At 35.0% G+C, this 24015-nt stretch overlaps 1 protein-coding gene across 5 annotated transcripts in view; it reads right to left on the reverse strand.

Moving 5' to 3' along the window:
* Positions 1-24015, reverse strand: part of LOC109579350 (trypsin-1) — a 54318-nt gene that overhangs the window by 13528 nt on the left and 16775 nt on the right. Inside the window, exon 3 of one of the 5 annotated variants that reach the window (XM_049450196.1) lies at positions 7454-7701. The exons of the other annotated variants lie outside the window; for them this stretch is intronic. Coding sequence (XP_049306153.1) covers positions 7682-7701 — 20 coding nt within the window. The 3' untranslated portion in view covers positions 7454-7681. Of the gene's footprint in view, positions 1-7453; positions 7702-24015 lie in introns of those variants that run through there. 5 annotated transcript variants of the gene reach the window in all.

Here is a 24015-nt window from a genome sequence, read left to right on the forward strand (position 1 = left end):
AAACCTACAAGTATATTATAATATTATAAAATATATATGATTGTAACATAAAATTTTCGTATTACAATTTTATATTTGGGGTATTCACAACTTGTCATAAAGCATCGTGAATTCATAAAATTATATATTTTTACACTTGCTTGTTGGATTACATACAAAAACAAGTTTACACAACCCCTAATTATAAGAAAATCCTGTCATAATATTTTAAAAAGTTTATTATCTTTATATATATGTATATATATATAAATACCACTTTTCGTTGTAATTTTATAACTCAAGAACGGACCGACCTTTGCAAACCAAATCTTCAGGCTATGTTCTGATTATTTAGTTGATGGTTTATGTGAAGTTTGCAAAAAATTGGTAGAGCGGTTCTTCATTTATCATATTTTTTGTAACAATTCAATAAAGATGCTATATCTATATATTATACGTATATAAAAAGCAGAGCCATTTTTCGTTGTAACTTCATAACTCTGAAACGCCCTGCAAGACGGAGGTAACAGATTCCACAAACACATTGAAACATTTCCAGTTGTTCACCAACACTGTTAAATCTTTTCTTTTTTTTTTGCAATATCCTTTTTATTTATTGAATCTGCTTTTTGCTTTAAAGCCTATCAATGAGTTATAAAATCTTGAATCTATTTAAAAACTAGACAAGCTCAAGCAAGTGATTGAGCTGTTTTGGTGATACGTTGCTCCTTAGTACGCGGGCATATCTCTTCTTTTAAGGCATGTTTGAGCGCATGAATATACCAAAGCATGAGACAAAGGGTTTGAGTGATCTCGGTTATTTTACTAGATATATGTTTTCTCCACGTAAGTTTTCTATAAAGGTTAATACCAGGATAAGTTACTTCATTCGCTTGGGGTACTAAAATATTGTTCATTTTTACTGCCGGACACATTTTTGGTCCTAGCGAAAACGTAACATGTTTACATTTTTGTTCATTCACATTTATACGGGGGTTGGCTAGCCATTCTTCGATAGACCTTAAGTGCTCGGCTAATATTCTTGATGCTATTATATGACATTTGTTACGGCTCCATAGATAAATTGATCAGAATCTCTTTTCTTGCTCTCTCGCTTGTCAGCTGGCATTGCACCCTGATCTGTTTTTTGAGCTGGCAACAAAACACAATCAGCGTGACGCCAATCAGCAGTTAGTCAAAAAGGCGGGATGCCAGAAGAGCAGCTTGACGAAATTAATAGGGGTATTCTCTTGCTCTTGCAAGATTGCAGATTGCAAAAATACTACACCGAAATATACAAGGGCACGAGAGCACCCATTGCAGAATCTAGTGACATATGAGCGACTGATTCAGTCAATTTATTGTAAATGACTATTGTGCATGGCTATTGTGAATTGGCGCACCTTCTGCATGCATTTTTAACAAAAAAACTGTAACAAAACTTTATAATTTAAATAGAAATTATAAAATCTAATTAAAATTTACCTTTCTCAACAGTTTAACGACGTAATATGTCTTTATGTAAAATGGCAACTACAACAGGGTTGCAATTTTATTTTTGCGTGACATTGCACGCTAATATACATGGGTTTTGGTCTGACATATTTCACCCTTGCAAATATTTTTCTGCGTGTGTTTGTTGTTGTGCCGTTGTAAATCTGCAATGCTTGCACCGTGCACCGGGTTTTGCAAGAGCAAGAGAATACCCCTAATGTGAAATGAAATTTCATTGAACTGTGCGAACATATTTTGGCAAAATAAATGTTTATGTAAATTAATTAATGATTTTGCATTTTAGCATTTATATATGTATGCATTTTCAAAGTGTTTAATTTAGTGTTTTGTATAATTTATTATATACCCAATCTAATATTTTTCAGCAGTGGCATCATTGACAAATGTTATAAAAAATGCGAGTTTTGACAGCTCTCTCTCGAACCAAAGAGTCTCGTATCAAGTTATCTATGACGGCTCACTAAAGCTGTGTCATCCGCAAAAGTTGAAGTTAATACATTCTTAGCTATGATATATAGAGTTGGACCTAAAACACTGCCCTGTGGTACACCAGTCGTTCATCAGATATGAAATCTCACACTTTTACCATAAATTGTCTATTTTTTAAATAAGAATCCAATGTTTTATACAATTCTAAAGGTATAATGTTATATAAAAGGCCTTCACGTCACGCCTTATCAAACGCCTGAGCCACATCTAGAAATAAAGCTGAACAGTAGTCTCTGTGCTCAAATGCTTTTCGAATTTTATGAAACCCGACTTGGTGCGTTGGTATTATATTATATTTTATGAATTAGGGTAGTATCCGAGATTAAGAATTGCATTGAAGAGCAAAGAGAGCACTGCCACAGCAATATTTGGTAACTGAATTAGCATTTTTGGAGTAATATTATCATGTCCTGGTGACTTTTTTGAACTTACATATATATATGTATATTATTCTAATAATTTCAGAAGGTGAAGTCTTAAAGGACTCGTTAACTGTGTTGTGTAAGCTGGACTGCTCAAAGTTGTTCCTTGGGCAATTTGGCTGAACTACTTTTTCAAGGTGATTTAAACATTAGCTGTGGTACTTTTTTTCTATTAAATATATTTACAACTGTTTTAATTCCAAAACCGCAATGCTTATTTGATTTCACTAGACTCTACGGCGGACTCTATACCCTTGATTACTTAGAGCTCTTCAGTTGATACGAATATTAATTCTTGTTTTTATTAGACAAAAATTTAGCTATTTGCATAAAACTTTTTAAAAACTGAATTATGAATAATTCATCTATATTGCCTTTTTTCAAATGCACTATATGAAAATTGTTAGTACCTACAATTTTACTTAATTCAGCAACAAGAGTATTGCTGCTAGCTCCGCGCAAATATATTGTAGGTGGTTTGGCATTAACGACTGTGGTGGGTGGTATCCTTCGTATCGTCGTCTGATCCATTGCTTTGTAAGGCAAATCTGTTGCCATTTAAAACTTCCGGTTTATTCTTAATTGGTGTACCGCCTTGAAATTTTTTACGATTGACCGCTGAATTTGAAGGATTTAATTTCCAGTTTGTACAGACTGGCCTTCTTTTATTGGTACATTCTGACCTTGCTTTATCATATTATTCGCTGTCTGCGTAATTGCTGGTACCTGCTTAGTTGTTGGTGTGATCACGTTTGCTCCTGGCCGTTGTTGACTGCCGTTCTTTTCTGCTTTTGTTTTTTTTTTAAACTCTGCTTATGGTGCTGCTCAGTTGTTCGCTGCGATGACTCATCCTTCTCACCGTTGCCTTGTTTGTTGTTAGGAGCTGAATTTGCAGGTTCGAAGAAGCTGAAGTAAGCATTCAGAGAATGAATTTTGAATTTGAATTTTTGTTTATTTTGTTTTAATTTTATTTTTGTTTTTTAGAAAGTTTCTACGGAGCGCATGAAGACACGTCTGACACGTTAGATTGAAAGCTCGATATTAAATCCCTCTATGACTGAACTTTTTAGGAAGTAGACCAATTAGGATAGAAAACGACGCCATAGTTTTCCCGCTCTTTTGAATGTTTTGCCATTTTATCGTGAAAAGAGTCAGTGGCCTCAACCTTAAGAGCGCTACGTCCAATTTATAGTTGTCATAATCGTCTTGTCAGATCAACAATTGAGCGTCTGGTGGAAAAATTTGAATCCACATGCACAGCACAAAATCTAGTTTGCGCATTAATTGAGGAAGACCAAAATCAGTCTCTCGCACATCGTTCTCAAGCATTGGGCATCTCTGTGACGTAATTGTGGTTGTGGCGAATTTTGAAAAAAAATCCTGTTCTACAACCTTACAAGGCCATATTGACGCATGAAGTGAAGACGCTTGACCACGTGGTGTGTTGGTGAATTGAGCTGAGCAACAACTTGAAAATGATCCAGATTTTTATCGAAAAATCATCAAGCAGAAATCCACACGTACTCCATGAGTTACTATTGCATCCCGAAAAAATTACGTTTTAGTGCGATTTATAAGCCGGCGGAGTCATTGGGCCGTACTTCTTTGAGAACTTATCCACTGGAGTAAAAACTAGTACCTTCTCTGTCTAGTAAGATTTGTCCTGGATATTCGGGTATTCCAAGGATGTCTGCCATATTTTCGCTTTTTCATACCTGACAAAATGTTCCTAATCTTTCAGTTTTAGTTTTAATATTTAGTCATTCCTGGGAAGTAGAATCACTCAGCTAATTGTAATTTGTTTTCTTGTGCTTTAAGATTGGCTCTGTTATAGAGTTGTAGGCTTTTGTTCGTCTTGATTTAATTCTATTATGAGGTCTTGAAAAATGAATATTAATGCTTTTGAAACTATCTGTTGGGCGGGTAATTTTCAACTGCGTTTATGGTATCTTTTAAATATATTTTATGATTCAGTATTAGGAAAAAAATGTATTTATTTGGAAAGGAACAACAGCTAATCTCCGGGAGATCCTCTCAACAAAGGCGATTTACGGTGACCAAAGCTGAATCCTCAGAAATTAAAGCAAAAAAAAAACAGATTTCGTTAAAGTAATTCTTTGGAGAAATAAGCGAATTAAAATTTTTTGACAAAGTGACGGTTTATAATTTTGACCAATATTTTCGGACTTAATTTATTATAAAAAAAATATATACTATATATATATTTATTAGGGTGTCCGTTATTTACCAAGTTGGCTATTTCCACTTGGGTATCGTCAAAATCGTTTCTTTTTGACCTAAAAACTATTTTGGAAACAAAGAAAAATTTTTTCGATGCCGTTTAACCTTGCCTAAATAAGGATACTTTTCCCATTTAACTAACATGGGATTTTCGCACTATTTAGCAAATAATTCTTACTTCGTACATTATACTCTTTAGCTTACCAACAATACTCAATTCTGCTTCTATTATGATCCCTTTAGATATTGGCGCAAAAAATGTTATACATATTAGCTCAAGTCAATAAGCTGGATTACTGCTCGTTTGACGAGTCTATAATGTGTAAGACACCAATAAAATATTTGCAAATTTATTTAAAAAATATTGAGCTATAATTGTGGGTATTTAAACTTTTGAACTTACGCCAGCATAAGGGGGATGGAGTCATGTGTAGAAGTTCACGCAAGTGAGAAAAGTTCTTTGATCGCCATTCACTTTTGAGTGGCCAGAAACGATTCTTTTGACCAAGTATCCTAAGAACATTCGTTTGAAGGCGAGGTAAAGTGAGAAGGCAAAATATCCCCTACGTAGGGTTGTGCGCTGGGTTCGGGACCCGCCCAGTAAAAAACATCCCCAATGAAAAATAACAACCAGCGTTAAATGAGAGACCCCCCTTTTGATGACGACCATGGCATATGAAATAAGGACCACGATTTAAGGGCACGCACCTGGAATATTCGGTCCCATCTGTTTGATATCCTCGTTAGAGTGAAGGCGATGAACGGAATAAGGACTGAGGCGAGACACGAGACACGAGACACGATAGACAGTCGAACGATTTTCTACTCGAAATGCACTTCCACTCTCTCAGAGCACTCGTCACCAACTTACGTACAACTGCATTGGTTTACGGAAAAGGCAAAAGAACAGGTGGTACGATGAGGAATGCGGTGGAAAGATATCGAGAGTTGAAGAGGGAAGCGAGACGCATTTGCTGACAGAAAGAAAGAGGCCGAAATCCGTGAGTATGAAGAGCTTGACAAGCTGACCGGCAGGGTTAATGCTCGAAAATTCTACGAAAAGAGGCGACGACTAACAGAAGGTTTCAATACCAGAGCATACTCTTGTAGAAACCAAGGAAGTGATCTAGTAATTAAATAAAATTATGGTGGGAACACTTCTCCATCCTGCTTAATAGCGGCGAATTCATAACGCCAGGAAAAGGCGAACCTGATTCCCCAAACGAGTACGATGGAGCAGACGTTCCATTGCCTGACCATGAAGAAGTGCGAATAGCTATCACTCGTCTGAAGAACAACAAAGCAACGGGGGCCAAACACGGCGGCGAAGAACTGCTGCTTTCAACAGCATGAAAAGTATCTGCCTATACACAGCGATGTCTGAATTTGGTATCCCCGCAAAACTAATACGGTTGTGTAAACTGACTTTGAGCAACACTAAAGGCTCCATCATAATCAAGAAAGAACTCAACTTCTTCAACCTTCTTCTGGAGAAAATAATTCGAGCTGCAGAACTAAACCGATAAGGTACAATCTTCTATAAGAGTGTACAGCTCCTGGCGTATGCCGAAATATTGACATCGTTGCCCGTAACAACCGCGCCGTTAGTTCTACTTTCTCCAGAATGGATAAAACAGAGAAGAAAACGGGGCTAGTAGTGAACGATGCTAAGATGAAAAATTTCCTGTCATCAAACAAACAGTCGTCGCATTCGCTGCTAGGCACCTACGTCACTGTTGACAATCCTAACTTGTTGTAGATAATTTCGTAATTTTATTTAGGAACCAGCATCAACACCAACAATAACGACAGCCTGGAAATCCAACACAGGATATATCTTGCCAACAGATGCTACTTCGGACTAAGCGGGCAATTGAGAAGTAAATACCTCTATCGACGAACAAAACTAAAACTCTATAAGTCACACATTATTCCCGTCCTGTTAGATGGTGCAGATTCATGGACGATGACAACATTTGCTGAGTCGACGTTGCGAGTTTTCGAGAGAAAGGTTTTGTAAAAGATTTATGGTCCTTTGCGCGTTGGCCACGGCGAATATCGCATTCGACGGAACGATGAGCTGTATGAGATATGCGACGACATTGACATAGTTCAGCGAATTAAAAGATAGCGGCTACGCTGGCTAGTTCATGTTGTCCGAATGAACGAAAGCACTCCAGCTCTGAAATTATTCGACGCAGTACCCGCTGGGGAAAGCAGAGGAAAAGGAAGACCTCGACTCCGTTGGAAGGACCAAGTGGAGAAGGACCTGGCTTCGCTTGGAATATCCAATTGGCGCCACGTAGCGAAAAGAAGAAACGATTGGCGCGCTGTTGTTAACTCAGTTAAAATCGCGTAAGCGGTGTCTACGCCAGTAAAGAAGAAGAAGATAAGATAAGCCACACAAAATTCAAAAACCTCACAAACTGAGGGTGGTGATTTTTGTGAGGGAATGTGAATAGGACTGTTAATCAGTAACCTTTGCAAAATTTCAAAAAGAAATTTGAAATTATTTTAATGTTGCAAACAAGTCGAAACTATACTATAAAACAGCTATTACAATATTCTGTTGCTATGTTCGTGACACATATAGAAATTAACAGTTTTTGTTGGATTTATACAAATAGTGGTCAGATGCTGGCAAAGTTTAATCCCGTTCATTAATTGCTTCTTTATTAGGACGCTGAAAAGTGAAAGAGTCAGATGGAATTAAAAATTTTGTTACATGTAAAGTAGGCGTTTTTGCAGTCCGAATTCACTCATTGAAATATGAATATTTGAAGAATGCTACGTACCGAACTTTATTGAAATCGGTCCAGCAAGCCCGGAGAAATGTCAGTTTACCTAAAAGTGAGTGGTGCCATTCTCATCTGCCAATTTTTAAACCGTCTCCTACAAAGATTTGTCCTACCATCACGGTGGTAAAATTTCACGTCTTAGGCGAATTTATTTGTTAATTTATCGCGCTTCGTGTAGTTCTTATCAGTACCGATATAGGGGAAGTGATCGGAGTTATCTTCCATTTTCATCCATTTTTACACTGTCTGTAATAGGTCTAATAGTATTTGAGCTAAGTGAATTTTGTTAATTAAACTTACAAGAGTATAAAAATTGTAAACAATAAATATACACATAGTAACGAAGGAAGTAAATATTTTTTCAAATAATGCAAAAAATATGTATAATCGTCAAACAACAAAAACAGAAAGTTTGAAAGCCGGTCATTTCGAAAACAAATATGTGGTATAATTATAAATATCACAAAATATCATATTTTCAATTTTATTTACTAATACTTTAAGTTATTTTACATTATACATTATTATTTACTTTCATTACCTGTTTTAGCTGTGCTTTTTGAAACAATACAGTGAAATGTGATAGTATTAAATAGTAGTAAAGTGATGGTATTTGGTGACACACATTTGATATTTTTCCGTAGGGTACCATTGTTACCTTATATAATATTTGCCACAGGTATTATCTGAGTACGACCAAAAATAAAATAAAAAGCTGCAGAGATGTTTTTTAAAAGTAAATTTTTAATTGGTTTGCCATTTGCTCCACTATGGCGTTCATATAGTTTTAACGATTTTCGACTTTGGGGTTGAATTCGTACTTTGTTACAAAGTTTTTGAAGATAATTGTTTTGGAGAATAATCTTCCTTTTTATTAAAATGTTTCATTTCTGTTCAATAGGAGTTCTGTACAACATTTCTAAAAAGATCGACTGGTGTACAGATAAACACGTAACTGAAACTGATATGTTTTTCGCATATAAACATTTTATAGGAATAATAAAAAATAATATAAATAAAATAAATTTCAAATTTATTTTGGCAGATATAATGGTTTGTCGAAAAATGTGAAAATCTAACTGAAAAACTAGTATGGAAGGGCTAAGTTCGTGTGTTACCGGGTATTTCATACTCTTGCCAGAATCAAAGCTAAAGAAATACATTTACATAGGTGCATAAAATTTGAAAGTTATAAGGGGTATAAAGTAGGGTGGGTCGATTCCGGACTTTTTTCGATTCGGTATTTCTAATAGTGCGGAAAAGTTGCCTTAGTACTTCCTGATTCCAATGCAACTTTTTGTTTTGAGATCGGATTGCATCTTCAACCCGAACCTCGGCCTTGAAATTTCGGAAATTCGCCTAAAATCGTGAAATTGTCTACATAGCACGTGAAATACGCATCTCATGGCAAAATGTATAAAACAAAAGTTATTTGTCACGTCATTTGCTACCGAAATGGTATATGTGATCATGGCCGTAGGACGAACCATTCCCGAGATACGAGCGAAAAGGCGGCGCGCCACAGCGCAAGGTCAAAATTGTTGCAGCTCTCAGCTAACCTGTATTGGTCACCCAGAAATCAATTTCACGATTTTAGGCGAATTTCCGAAATTTCAAGGCCGAGGTTCGGGTTGAAGATGCAATCCGATCTCAAAACAAAAAGTTGCATTGGAATCAGGAAGTACTAAGGCAACTTTTCCGCACTATTAGAAATACCGAATCGAAAAAAGTCCGGAATCGACCCACCCTATTCACCACCTCAGAAGGAGAAATTTCAACAGAATTAAGTAAACAGAATTGAGTAAACATAGTTGAGCATTCAATGAAATTGAATTGCTTATTTTTTTATACGTCTACATGCAAATATTTTATTAATTTATGCTATTTTCAAAGTAATATTTATTGACAAATAAGGGCTATTTCTCAAATATTTCTTATCTTTGAAAATATAATATAATTTCATATATACAATACAGCGCATGCTTGATAATCTGACCTAATTAAAACCAAGGCAGTTCACATTATCGAAAGTGTTCACAATGGAATGCTCCAAAAGAATAGGATAGTACGTATTTATATATTGGAATTCACATTTTATTCATGTTTTCATTACATATACATTTTTACGTAAAACATATTATACAAAATCTAGGTTTTATTTGAAAAAATCAGTCATCCTTTTCTGGTAGCGTTAATTCAGCCTGAAATGGTTAATAAGAAAATCTTTTCAATAACCTGCATACTTATCTTTGTGCGATTCTGCGAAAACGAACAAACCTCAGCATTCAAACTGTTAAGGAGATCGACGGTAATGCTCATCAAGGCGCGAAGTTCAGCTCCCCATTCTTTTAAAACTGCGAGCGGAACACTATCTTCGGGATCGTCATCATCTGCCGTAAAATTTAAAATATTTTTCCAGCAATTAGCTAGTTACTTCGCTGACACGACTCCAAGCGGCATCCAAAAGATTTTTAGCTCTTAGTAAAGTATTTTTTTCATCGAATCAAGTAAATTGGAGTTTGTAGCTGCTATTGAGGCTAAAAGGCTGTTTCTGTAATGCGACTTTGTGATCTTTATGGCATTTTGATCCATTGGTTGGATGAGGGGAGTAACGTTTGGTGGCATAAACATTGCCAAAATTTGTCCATCCTCCGATGCCAGTTGAGCTTCATTTGGGTGAGAAGGAGCGTTGTCGATTAGGAGTAGAGCTTTAATTGGCAAACCTTTCTCCTTTAACAAAATACAAAATAAATCCTCACATGTAGAACGAAGGACTCATGAAACCATTCCTTGAAAACAGCCGACGATATCCAGGCGGATTTTGAGCTCTTATAGTCTGCGGGGCATTGAAAGTTTTTAAAGCAGCGTGGATTCTTCGCCTTTCCAATTACCAAAAGTTTCAGTTTATGAGATCCAGTGGCGTTTGAGCAACATAAAAACGGAATTCGCTGGTTTTCCGACTTAACGCCTGGGGCTCTCTTTTCCATGCTGGACACGTACGTTTTTTCTGGCAGAAGTTTCCAGAATAAGCCTGACTCATCAGCATAATATAACTGGTCGTTACACAGCTCCAGTTCGGCCATTTTAGCTCTAAGTTTTTCCCTAAATGGATCCACGAACTGAGGCAGCGAAGATAGTTTTTCGCCTGATATTTGCAGCAGTCGAATACCGTACCTTTTTTTAAATCCTTGAAGCCATCCATCACTAGCGTTGATTGTTCATTTTTCTTTCCTTGTGCATGCAGTACTTTGGCCTTTTCTTTCAACATTAAGGCACTTACTGGACAGTTTTTATTCCGCATTTTGATAAACCAACGGTAAAGAGCTTTCGCCATTTTGGGCAGCTCTAAAGGACGCAGAGTTCTTCTTTGTCCAGGTCCCGAGTATGTGTTGTTCACGAACATTAAAATCCCTTGTTTTTTTGCTTTGATTCCACAAATTGTTGATTTAGCAACATTATATTTCTTTGCTAAGAACGTCATAGATGAGCCTCTTTTTAAAGAATCGAGAATATCAGCTTTTTGCTTCAATGTCAAAAACGTGTGTTTTTTAGAATTCATTTTTAACAGAAAATCTAAAACGAAACACTCCACGCGAATACAAAATTGCAACTGAAGTATTCTACGCAGTACATGCAATACAAATGAGAGTCTTATTCTACAACTAGGGAATTCCCCAAATTCAGAATTAGCTGAGATCTGTGTAAACCACATTCAAATACTTTAACGTCTTTTGTTCATATTATAGAGCCTTTTGGGTTTGTTCACATTATAGAGTAGTCAATGCATAAAAAAGTCTGTTCACATTATGGGGTGTTCGAACTATAGAGTGTTCACAATAGCGAACGTGCGCTGTATGTTCATATATGATATACCATCATAATATCATAGAAAAATTTAGTGTATTACAATAATAATACTGGGGAACAATGTGAAACAAAATTTTTGTTGCTTTCGATTTTACATTGTGTGGTGAGACGTTGTTTGTGCTCATACGTTACGTCCGGTTTTTTAAACAAGGATTTTTTTTACATTTATTTCTGAGAACAACTTCTCTTTCCTTTAGATCATGTCTGTCTCTGGCATTTCACGTCGAAAGTGTATAAACAGTGCTGATTCGTTTTGCTATATTTGTGTCAGTTTTACTATTCCAAGTCAAAGGAGAAACATTAGTCCATTTGTCAGGCAAGCCTATTTAGCCTATTTTAAAATGAAAATCGGTAATCAGGATAAAGCTTGGGCCCCTCACAAGGTGTGCAAGCAGTGTGTCGAGAGTTTACGAATGTGGACTAAGGGAACACGTGATAAAATGCCATTTGGTATACCAATGAGTTGGCGAGAGCCAAGAGATCATTCAAGTGACTGTTATTTCTGTATGGCGAAAACGTCAGGTTTTAACAAAAAAAAAAAATAAATGTAAGACAGAGTATCCTAGTTTACTATCGGCTATACGCCCAGTGCCTCATTCAGCTGAAATCCCAGTGCCAGTTTTCGAAGAACTGCCCCTATCAGAAATACAAGAAAGCGTTTGTGATGATGATTCAAGTGACTCCAAGATGAAGACTGTGAAATTGAAGACGACTCTGCTCGAAAGGGATTTGATCAGAATGAGTTGAATGATTTGGCACGAGATTTGGGACTATCCAAAAAAGCTTCATAGCTGATGGCATCCAGACTGTATGAGAAGAACTTGCGTGAAAAAGGAGCTACGGTATCCTACTTTCGATCCAGAGAAAGTGAATTTCTGCCATACTTTCGAAATGACTCAGGATTTGTTTATTGCTGTAAGGTTTGATGAATGTGTTAGGAATTCCAACATATAACGCAACTGAATGGAGACTTTTCACAGACAGCTCAAAGAGGAGCTTGAAGTGTGTACTATTGCACAATGGAACTGTCTTTGGTGCAGTTCCAATCGGCCATTCTGTTCGTTTACAAGAAGCATATGAAGACATAAAGAGAGTAATTGATTTACTGCAATATGACATGCATAAGTGGATCATCTGTGTTGACCTTAAAATGGTCTGCTTCCTTCTTGGTCAGCAACGAGGATACCCAAAGTATCCCTGTTTTTTGTGTATGTGGGACAGCAGAGCTCGTGAGAAGCATTGGGTGCAGTCGAATTGGCCGCCAAGATCTGAGCTAAAACCTGGTGATCCGAACATTCTACATCAACCACTTGTCAACAGGAAGAACATTGTATTCCCATATCTACATATAAATCTTGGGCTCATGAAACAGTTTGTTAAAACTTTGTCCTCTAAAGGGGACTGTTTCAAGTATTTAACTTTGGCATTTCCTGGACTGTCTTTTGAAAATATAAAGGCTGGTGTATTTAATGGTCCACAGATTCGGCAACTCGTTAAAGATGAACATTTCATCGAAACAATGACAGAACTCCAAAAGAAAGCTTGGTTGGCATTCAAAACTATTATCAAAGATTTTCTTGGAAATACTAGAGCAGAGAACTAGATTGACATTGTCAACCAACTCTTGGAGAGTTTCAAAAGGCTAGGTTGCAATATGAGCATCAAATTGCATTTTCTACATAGTCATCTCGCCAATTTCCCCACAAACCTTGGTGCAGTCAGTGATGAGCAGGGAGAGCGTTTCCACCAAGACCTACAAACCATGGAGGTTCGGTATCAGGGAAGATGGGATGAGCACATGATGGCTGACTATTGTTGGACCATCAAGCGAGATTGTCCACAAACTGAACACTCCAGAAAGAGTTATAAGAGAAAATTTTTACCGTGATATTGATTTCCGGGTTTGAGAAAACCATGTTATCCCTTCTACAATGACAATTTCACTTTACAAAAAATGTGATTTAATAGCATTTGTTCAAATTAAATTACAATTTGTGAACAGTATATTCAGTATAATGTTTCATCTTTACTTTGTTTCGTAAGAATATTTTATATGACTATTGGGAGAAAGAGGGTATTCTGTAGCTTAAAAAGTTGATGTGCTAGACCAAAAACGAGGTTATTTTTGGATTCAGAGGCCAAAAGTGACTCAAAAACAAGTACAGGGTAGGCCATTTAAAGTTGACCCATTTGTTTCTAAAAAAAAAGAACAAAAGAAAACAATGTTTTTTGTTCATTTCAAAAATAATTTATTTTGGTCCAAGGGGATTTGTTTCAGCTAATATTTAAAAATTAGATCGCGTAAATGGGCACCTTTAGCTTTGACAGCTAAATGCACTCTTTTTTCGACATTTTCCATGACTTTGTCCAATGTTTCGGATGATATGGCGGCTGTTTCACGTCGAATGTTGGCTTTCAGTTGAGCTAAGGTCTTTGGCTTATTAGCGTATACCTTGGATTTCAAATAACCCCACAAATAAAAGTCTGGTGGCGTCAAATCTGGTGATCTCGGTGGCCAGTCAACATCACCATTTTTCGATATCAATCGCCCGGGGAAAAATGGTCGCAATAAATTGATTGTTGGTCGAGCTGTATGGCATGTAGCCCCGTCCTGTTGAAACCAGAAGTTATCCATGTCATTTTCGCGAATAATGGGTATCACAAAATCCGTTATCATGGCTCGATAACGCTCACCATTGACTGTTGTCGTGGCTCCATCATCGTCTTCGAAAAAATACGGTCCGATGATCATATTCGCGCAAACACCGCACCAAACTGTTACTTTTTGGTCGTAAAGAGGCTGTTCTTCAATTAATTGAGGATTTTCGGTGGCATAAAATCGGCAATTTTGCTTGTTTACGCCTCCATTCAACGAGAAATGTGCCTCGTCTGACATGATGAGTTTTCGCGTTGAGTTAACACAATTGAAAAGTCATTTTGAATACAAAGCTGAACAATTTCAGCGCGTTCTTTTGGAGTGTACTGTTCCATGGTATAAATTGTCTTCGAATGACGCTTCTAACGCGGTATGACATTAGCCGATTTGTCAGCGCTGTTAAAAGTTACAGCGTTGCCAGATGGGTCAACTTTAAATGGCCTACCCTGTATTAAATCAAAGACAACAAAAATTGTGTTCCCCAGTGTAATATATATGTACATATATGTTAATCACACCTTTCGTCATTTAAAACTTTCATACGCTTCTATCCTGCAGATATGTATGTAAATGCGATTCAAATTGAAATCAAAACACTATCATTTATCAGTGATATACGAGGTGTTCAAAAAGTATCGCGAATCGTAACTGACAGTTTTCTTCGATTGAAGGGGCGTGGTGCATCATGAGTTCTTGCCGCAAGGAAGAACGGTCAATAAGGAATATTACCTGCAAGTTATGCGCAATTTGGATTTGTGGAAGAACAAATATTGGCTTTTGCGCCACGATAACGCCCCTGCTCACACATTGTTGCTTGTGCGCGACTTTTTGGCCAAAAACAACACACTAATGATGCCGCAGCCACCGTATTCCCCAGATTTGGCCCCCTGTGAGTTTTTCTTGTTCCCTAAACTGAAGAGGCCCATGAAAGGACGATGTTACGCTTCTCTTGACGAGATAAAGACAGCATCGAAGGAGAAGCTGAAGAAGATAAAATAAAATGATTTTTTGAAATGCTTCGAAGATTGGAAAAACCGTTGGCACAAGTGTATAATAGCTCATGGGGATTACTTTGAAGGGGAAAAAATAGATATTCATGAATAAATAAATAATTTTTGAAAAAAACACAAAATTCGCGATACTTTTTGAACACACCTCGTACAGTCTGTCAAGTAAGAGCGTGGTCGGCTTTCCCGACAGTTAATGAAAGACTTCGCTCTAATTCCTTAGCGAGCTGATAGATGGAAGCTTTGTCCTTGATGCATTGTCAACAAAGGTTCAGTTGTCATTGATGTTTTGAAAGAGAATGACGTTAAACGCCATGAGTGCTAAGCTGTGTTCTTTTGCATACACCCGAAAGGTCCCAAAATGTCGCAACCAGCGGCTGTCAAACATATGAGAAAGTCGAAGGCATTTGTACAGAAGTGGATACAGCGATATATATGTATGTAGTGACTAAAAATGTCGATGATTTACCAGAAAAAGCTTCGATAGGAAAATTTAACAATAAAGATAAGAAAAAGAATAGTGAATCTGTTTTCGCGGAATCCTGCTTTAACACTTAATTACGTGTTCGTGATATTTCTTCTGGTGCGCGGTTATAACTGCATATATCTATATAAAGTATACTTTCTTTAGAAATATACATACATATGTTTCAGTATATGCATATGCTATTCAAATGTTACCAAAACTAGTTGTATATAGCTGTTGCATACTTGTAAGCGCATCTTTTTGGTGAGGTGCTTAAACTTACTATCGCCTTCCTACAGTGTCGCTCAAATATTCTAGGTTTCAGTACCACTTAAAAGAGTTACAAACAAACAAACATAAATACAAGTGTAGCTAATAAAAGCGTATTAAAAAATTCAATTTACACCAAGGTCAAAGATCGATTTAATTTATATTCCGTGCTATATTAAAATTCTTACCATTAAAACATTGAAATGTTACATATGTACAGTGGCGGACAAAAGTCTACATACACCCCCTGTTTTCTTCGATGTGAGAGTACAAAAACTTTTTAGAAAAATGTGTTGATACAGTTTTATTCCAATCTTCTTTCTAATAACAATAAACTTAAAAAATCCGTTAATTAATATAAAACTACAAATTTATGGAATAAAAACTCAAATATTGTGTTGACAAAAGTCTACATACAGTACAAAAATATCTTAGTTCAGTGCGAAAAACTGTACAAAATGCTAGTTATTAAGACGTTTTAGTATTTAGTTGGGTCCCCATTGGTATCTATAACTGCTTGAAGATGCCGTGGCATTGATTCTGCTAAATTTGTCAACGCTTCAGATGTAATGCTGTTCCAAGGTTCCAATATGCGCTCTTAGAGTATAGCAGAGCTAGAAACTTGGTGCTTTCTAATTCTACGCTCCAAAATCTCCTAGACGTGTTCAATAATATTCATATTTAGACTTTGAGGTGGTGTATTTAATTGCCTTGGAGTATAATAAAGCAACCAGTCCTTAACAATTTGCGCCGCATGCATCGGATCGTTATCTTGTTGAAATATCCAACTGGAACCGAGGCCTAAATTATCCACCAAAGGCTTCGAAGTATGTTCCAATAGAGACTTATACTTATAACCGTCCATTTCACCTTCAATAAAGTCCGAATTTCTAACTCCAGAGGCCGCAACAGCTCCCCAAACCATTACGCTGCCGCCACCGAGCTTCACAATTGATACTACGTTCTTCGGTTCAAGCGTGGCGTTAGTTTTCCTTCAAATTTTAGCCCTTTCTTCACTACCAAAAAGGGTGAATTTAGAATCATCTGTAAATGAAACTTTTTTCCAAAAATCCGTTTCCTTTTCTTTGTGTTTTTTGGCGAACTTTAAACGAAGTTTCCGATTTTTTCAGAAATAAAAGGTTTCTTCCGTGGTGTTCTACTGTGGAATCCGTTATCGTTTAGAGTTTTTTTTATTGTTCTTGGTTGGATACTAGTGATGAGCGATATTTCACTACCGGTGATTTTTTCACTGTGATTGAAAAATCGCAAATCGCAACTGCGATCACTTTTTATAAATAGCAGTTCGCTTCTATGAACTGCGATTGCAATCGCAGTTCGAAACTGTGATCGCAGTTCGAACCAGTGAATTGTGATCGCAGTTCGAAACTGTGATCGCAGTTCGAACCTGTGATTTACGATAGCAGTTCGAACCTGTGAATTACGATCACAATAGCAAATAGCAGAAAAGTAACAACTTTCTTCAGGGTATTGTATATATCGTATATGCTATTTTTCGTCATAGCGGTTTGAAGTTTTGAGTGTAACGTTCTTATATAAAGCATTTTGTGATGAAAACAAGAATTGTAACTAATTAATTTCAGAAAAAATGATGGAATAAAAAAATTACGGGTTTTTAATATTTTCCCAAAGATTAGGAAACTCGCGTTAATTATTTGGTCTTGAAAATATTAAAAGCGGGTATTCTAAACAAACAAATTATCAACCACACTAATGGTAATTCCTTCTAAGAAATGTGTGAAAGCATCATACCAACATATAAATGAACTATGCAATACGCTCTAAGTGTCAGGTAGCCGAACCGCTCCAATATTTGCGAAAATGTAGTGAAAAGAAAGGCGGAAAACCTACGTAAGTGGTAAGTGGAACAGACCCGGACTTTTATTCGGCCAAACAGTGTCAAATTGGCAGAATCTGCCGCTACAACAACAACAACGACGTTTGAACGTCGACTTAGTTGCGATCGCAATAGCAATATAAAAGCACAGTGATTTAAAAATAGCAATCACTGAAATCACAGTGATTTAAAAATCGCAATATCGCTCATCTCTATTGGATACTCATTTGTGACGTACTTACTATGCGTTCGGCTATATTTGGAGCATTTACTTTTGGATTTCGGTCTACTTCGTTGAGAATCATGCTGACGTCTCTACAAGATTGTTTTTTTGGGCGTCCACTGCGCGGTTTATTTTCGTTGGAACCATTATTTTTAAAGTTTTTTAGAATTGTCTGTACTGTTGCTCGACTCAAGTTTAAAGTTTTAGAAATTTCACCATATAATTTTTTTTCTTTTCTTTCTTTTATCACCAAATTTCTTACATCAATTGCTATTTCATTTCGCGGAGCCTAATGGCCTAATTGAAATAAAAGAAAAAGTCTAACGTTACCTTACTGTTAATATAACAATGTACAAAGTATGAGATTTGAACTGTATGTAGACTTTTGTCAAAGCAATTTTTGAGTTTTTCTTCCATAAATTTGTTGCTTTATGTTAAATAATGATTTTTTTTAGTTAATTGTTATTATAATAAATATTAGAATAAAACCGTATAAATAAATTTTTCTAAAAACTTTTTGTACTCTCATATCAATGGAAATAGGGGGTGTATGTAGACTTTTGTCCGCCACTGTATGTATATTGACCTACGTTAGGGTTACCAGATCGGTCCAGGGAAAAATCAGTATGTCTCCATCAAAAAAGCAAAAAAAAAAGTAAAAAGAAAAGGAGCAGGGTACAGATAGACCACAAATTCCAGCGTCTCAAATAGGTAGAATTTAATTATCTTCCAGCATCGTACACTTTACATTTTATTTTTTGGCATTGCCGATAGCTTTTAGCATATCAACATTTTCAGTTTTCATTATATACTTATGGAAATCGTTGCATGACATATTTTTATAATTATATTCAGTGACAATCATGTTGCGATTGCGTTCATCACTCCATTGAATATTGATGAGAGATAAAATTCTTTCACAATTAGCATTATTTCAGGGAATAGAAAAAAAGTACTGCGCAATTTTCAAAATTTCAGAGAAGGAATCAATGTTTGAATTCGCTTTATAAAATGCACAAATCTGGTCATTTGAAGTTTGTGAAAACAATTTTATAGAATCCTCGTCATTCTCTTTTTTCTTTTCTATAAAATTGTTCAAATTCACAAATTGATCAATTATCTTCTCTTCATGGATATGAACGTTTTTTGACTCAAGAAGCTGCATTGTTTGCACAACTTTTTCATATTGAACTTCTTTTGATGTGCGATCAAATTTCAACCATTGGAAAACTTTTAATTCGGACAAAGATGAAGTCCATTTCAACAAGTATTCAAGAGCTTCCTGATAAACACTGACGGTTCTTTCATGGAAATCAAGGCATTCCTTTTCTTTTCCTTCTGATTTCAAAGTGTCAAGATTTGAAAGTAGAGTAAGAGGCAAAAACTTGTGCTTGATTCTCTCGCGCAAGGAATTAGCAACGGATTCAATAATAGAATTAATTTCAAGAACACTGTTGCCTTCGCTTTCTATTGATGGTATTTTACATTGAAAAATGAACATAAATGAGTGGACAAACAAAAGATAGCTTTCAGGCAAATCATCAGAAAAGAAATTTTAATTTTAATACTGAGAACAGTTTGAGAATTCGTTCCACTGCAGGAAACAAACTAAGCTATCGAGTCTTGCTGAGTGAAAATAAAGGTTGATATTGAACATCAACGAACTCACGGAATTCTTTCAATTCAGCTGTTTTGACAGTGTACACCGAGAAATGCTTGAACAGTTTAAAAACGAGGGCATCAATATCATATTTTCCGAATTGATCTAATCCATGCTGGGCACAATTATGAAGAATATGAGCAGGGCACCCAACACCAATGACACGAGAATTTACTTTTTCTTTGAGTAGGGCCAACACATTGTTAGACCCCTTGCGATTCAAGCCACCAAAATTGATTGGAGCGTTATCTGTTACACAAGCTGTAAATTTTTCAGTAAAATTTTGTGTCTCGCGAACGCTTTTAATCAAATTTGTAATCGTTTCAGCCTTCTCGTTATTTGTTTCTTGTAAATCCAGCAATTTCACTTGAATACCCCTATTTTTAAAATCAAAGTATTGGGTAACAATGGGGAAAAACTTATGACGACTATGATTAGAAGCATCTGTGCTCAAACTTATGAACTGAATTCCTTCTAAAGTTTTTGTACATCATCTCAGTTTTTGTTCTCGCACAAGACAATTGTTTGGCTATTTCAGAATCTACGAATAACGTACGAAGAAGAGGTACAGTACAATCCATTACAATATAACCAGAGTGGTGTTTTACAGTGTAGAATGCCAGAGTTCCTTCTGCAGCCCAGACTTTAAGTGCCATTCGAGATGATTTCGTGACCTTGAAAGAATCCAAGGATTGCGATGTTGAAGAGATTCTCACGTTTTTTTTTGTGTTTCTCTGAGTTGACGTGTTTTCTTAAATCATAAACTCCTAAAACAATTGAAACATTTAAACAACTATCAGCTGGCAAATTTCATTTATCAAGCATAATTATAGATTATATATAGATTCATTTAAAATTAAAATTATTACAGTTCATAGAAAAAAGATTGAGAAGACAGAAAAACTTGCATTCAATCAACTATAATACAAGCGAGAAAAAAATCTAATACAGTTTTTAGACACATTCAAGAATTTTTTTTTATATACATCAACAATATTTTTTTTCATGTCATACTGTATACGGCATGAAAAACAAATATTATATATGTTAGAGAAGAAATTAGAAAGTATACCCATCGCCATGGGCAAAAGAAAGGGAAGAAGAACAAACTACACACTTCACTTCTTGCTCGGTTTTGCCCTGTACAAAGCAAGGGAAATGTTTTTGCAAATCGAACGTAAAAGCATAATTGCCTTTTCTTTTCTTTTTTGCTTCAGTTGCCATTGATAACTGCAAGTACTCAAAATATTATCTGCAAAATTAATTTAATTTTCGAAATAATTTCATTTCACATCATATTTATAACCTCACAAGTCTTGGTCTGTACCCTTACCGATAACATGGGAACGTCAACGAATTCCAATTACATTCACATCCGTTTTCGTTCGACAAGTATGTACATAAATTAAACGAAAACACTATATAATAAACGTTGTTGACAATGGTGGTGGCTGTGAATAACAGTATCGAATGTCTCGATAACGATCAATATATTTTGTCTCTTTTCATCCGATTTAAAAATCGTTCGTTGCGTTTATCGAACGTGCGCGTGTGTGTATCCAATAAAATTGGATAAATTAGCGAAAAAAGGCGTTTGCGCCGAAAATCAGTACACTTCATTGAAAAAGTACTCGTATATCAGTAAGGGGGTCTAAAAATCAGTACGCGTACTGATAAAATCAGTACATCTGGTAACCCTAACCAACGTACGTAAATTTTAGTCGAAAATCATTTTAATGGTTGTATTTGGGATGGGGGAATTTAGCCATTTTTATATATTTTTGGCAATTACAATTACTGGGAAAAGATGTACAAGGTTCAGAGATATAAAGTATAAAACCAACCGACCGATGTTTTATAGAATTGAGATTGCATACCTCCTCATTGACCACCATGGGTTTCCTTTAATTCGTTTTTATTTCAAAATAGTGCGCAAAAAATATTCTTCTGTTCTAGCTAACCACACTATAATTTATAATTCTACTAGTATTATAAAAAAATATTTTTTATAAATATTTTTTATCACGTTAAATGACTTTTGAAAAATGTTAATTAATTATCTACGTTATGAGTCAATTTTTTTTTTATAATATTAATACACATATACGTGAACCAAGGGTCTAAAAGTAAAATAGAACTGAAAAATGTCCACAAGTTATTTTTAAAATACCCTATCAATTTTCTCGTGGCTTGATTGAAGAATGTGGTTTTCCAGCAGAAAATAACCTAAGAAAATAACACACGATAAGAGATAAGCTGATTAGTGTAACAAAACTATCTTAGTTATAGCAAGTAAGCAATCATTCTCATAGTGTAATTAGTAGAGTTGTAAAATTGGATTGTAAAAAGTAGTTAGTTAAGAAATTATGAATAAAATAGGCAACACCAAGCTAAGTGCACTACAAACTAACTGCTTGTTTTAGGGGGGCCCGCGAGTTTAGTAATTAAAACATTTATTTAAATATTTATTATTATTTCTAAGAGTATGTAACTCTTACTTTATTGGGCCAAAGAATATGACTCCTGCTTTGTTGAATCAATGAATATGACTAAAGTAGTTTACAAAAATTCTTAATCTTAAATACAAAATTGCTAGTAAAGACAGAAAGCAAAATACAATTAAAATTCCAAAGAATTCTTATTAGCAAAATCAATAAGTGCAACGCCTCTTAAGAATGTCGATCGTAAAGACATACTTGAAGCAAAGCGGAAATGCACTTAAAATTCTTTAGAATTTTAGTTACAAATATTGTCAATGCAATTTTGACTATTTTATAAACAAATAAATAAAATTAAAGAGTTCGATGCCTCTTATGCACAATTAAGTGGAAAACAATAAAAGAACTTAGTTTATTTTAATTTATGACGTAGGTATGTTTAAGTGTACATGTATGTATGTATGTAAACAGACATACATGTATGTTTATATTAATATTTTGTGTGATGGTGAAGTGGATATCAGAACTCCCCCACCGTTAGCCTGAGGCTCCGACGAAGAGATTACATAAGTTCTGTTATTGTTTTTTATACAGATTATAATAATAGTACAGATAAAAATAATTAGAATTCCTATATTACTCCCAGTGTTTATTATAGCATTTCTAGAAAGATTATGTTTTACAGCCTTTATTGTTTCGTTAAAATGTATTTCGTTAAGATTTAAATTCGGGAGTGATATATTATTTTCTTTAACTCTTAATGCTAGTTTGTTTAGGATAAACATTTCTTTTACATTTATTTTATAGTTTTCATAGATTTTTAAATTAGTTTCTACAAAGCAATTTTCATATTTTATCAAAAATGTTTTTAAATTTTCAAATATTCGTGGTTTTTTACAATTGGTAATAATTTTATCATGGTAATTCTTAAATATAAGTAAGCCTGGATAAATTTCCTTTTCTTCTTGGTTTTTCATTGTAGTCATATTACAATTAGGTTCTAAATTTTTTACAATGTTTGTTAAGCAGTTATCATTTATTTTTGTTAATTTCTTATATTCTAAAGTGTTCGGTTCATATATTTCATTTTTATATATTAAGACAGTATTTTCGTTTAAAACTACAGTTTTATTTTGGATGTTTGGTAGTGGTTCAAATACAACTTCAGCGAATGTTTCATTTAAAAATTTTGGGATGCTCAATGTCAAAACTACTAACTTTTCTTTATATGTAACGGATACTTTTGTGTGTAGGTAAGATTCTGTTTGGTTAATAAAATTGAATTCTTCAGTTGTCAATATGTCTGATGGAATTATTCCTAGTTTTGAATTAAAAATGACGTGTCCTATTTCATTTAAGTGGTCTATTAACAAGTTGATATCATTATTAATCTGAAAATGTGTCGAGTAGCACTGATGCGTAAAGTAATATAAGAGAAATCATCTGAAAAGGTGATATATTAGGAGTTTTGAGGTATTACGTTATTTAAATTTTGAAATTTTTTATTTCTTTTAATGTGTGATTTGTAATATTTATGTCCTCGATCTATTATAACGTGTTCATTATCTAATCCGGTGACGGTTATTTTTCGAAATTTAGAATGGTTTTTACCTCCTCTTTCATCCTTTAAATAAACAGGGCCTGTCTGAATTTCTACATTTTCGCGTGTTTTGTTGAGTTTATTAATAGCTTTTTCTTTATTCTTTATTATTAGTTCTCTAATTATTTGATATTCGCTTGGGCCTATATTTCCATTTCTAAAATTAATTGGTTTCTTTCCTGTACTTGAATGGATTGTACTGTTATAAAACATAATTATTTTATATATTTTTTCTTCTGTATTTTCTGTATCTTTTTTAGGATCATGTTTTAGAATTCTAATATGTTCATTTATAGTGTTGTGTAACCTCTCTACATCTGAGTTAGATGTATGATTATTATTTGACGTGTAATGTATTTCAATTTCTTGTTCTCTAAGAAATTCCAATAGAGGTAGAGCTTTAAAACCTAGTTCATTATCTACAACCAATTTCTTTATATTTCCTACTATTGACAAATACTGCGTTAGGGCTAATTTAAATTCTATCCCAGATCTATTTTCATTTTAATTGCCTGTGCAAATTTCGAGA

The sequence above is a fragment of the Bactrocera dorsalis genome, chromosome 2, assembly GCF_023373825.1.
Source record: "Bactrocera dorsalis isolate Fly_Bdor chromosome 2, ASM2337382v1, whole genome shotgun sequence".
Taxonomy (NCBI): Eukaryota; Metazoa; Arthropoda; class Insecta; order Diptera; family Tephritidae; genus Bactrocera; species Bactrocera dorsalis.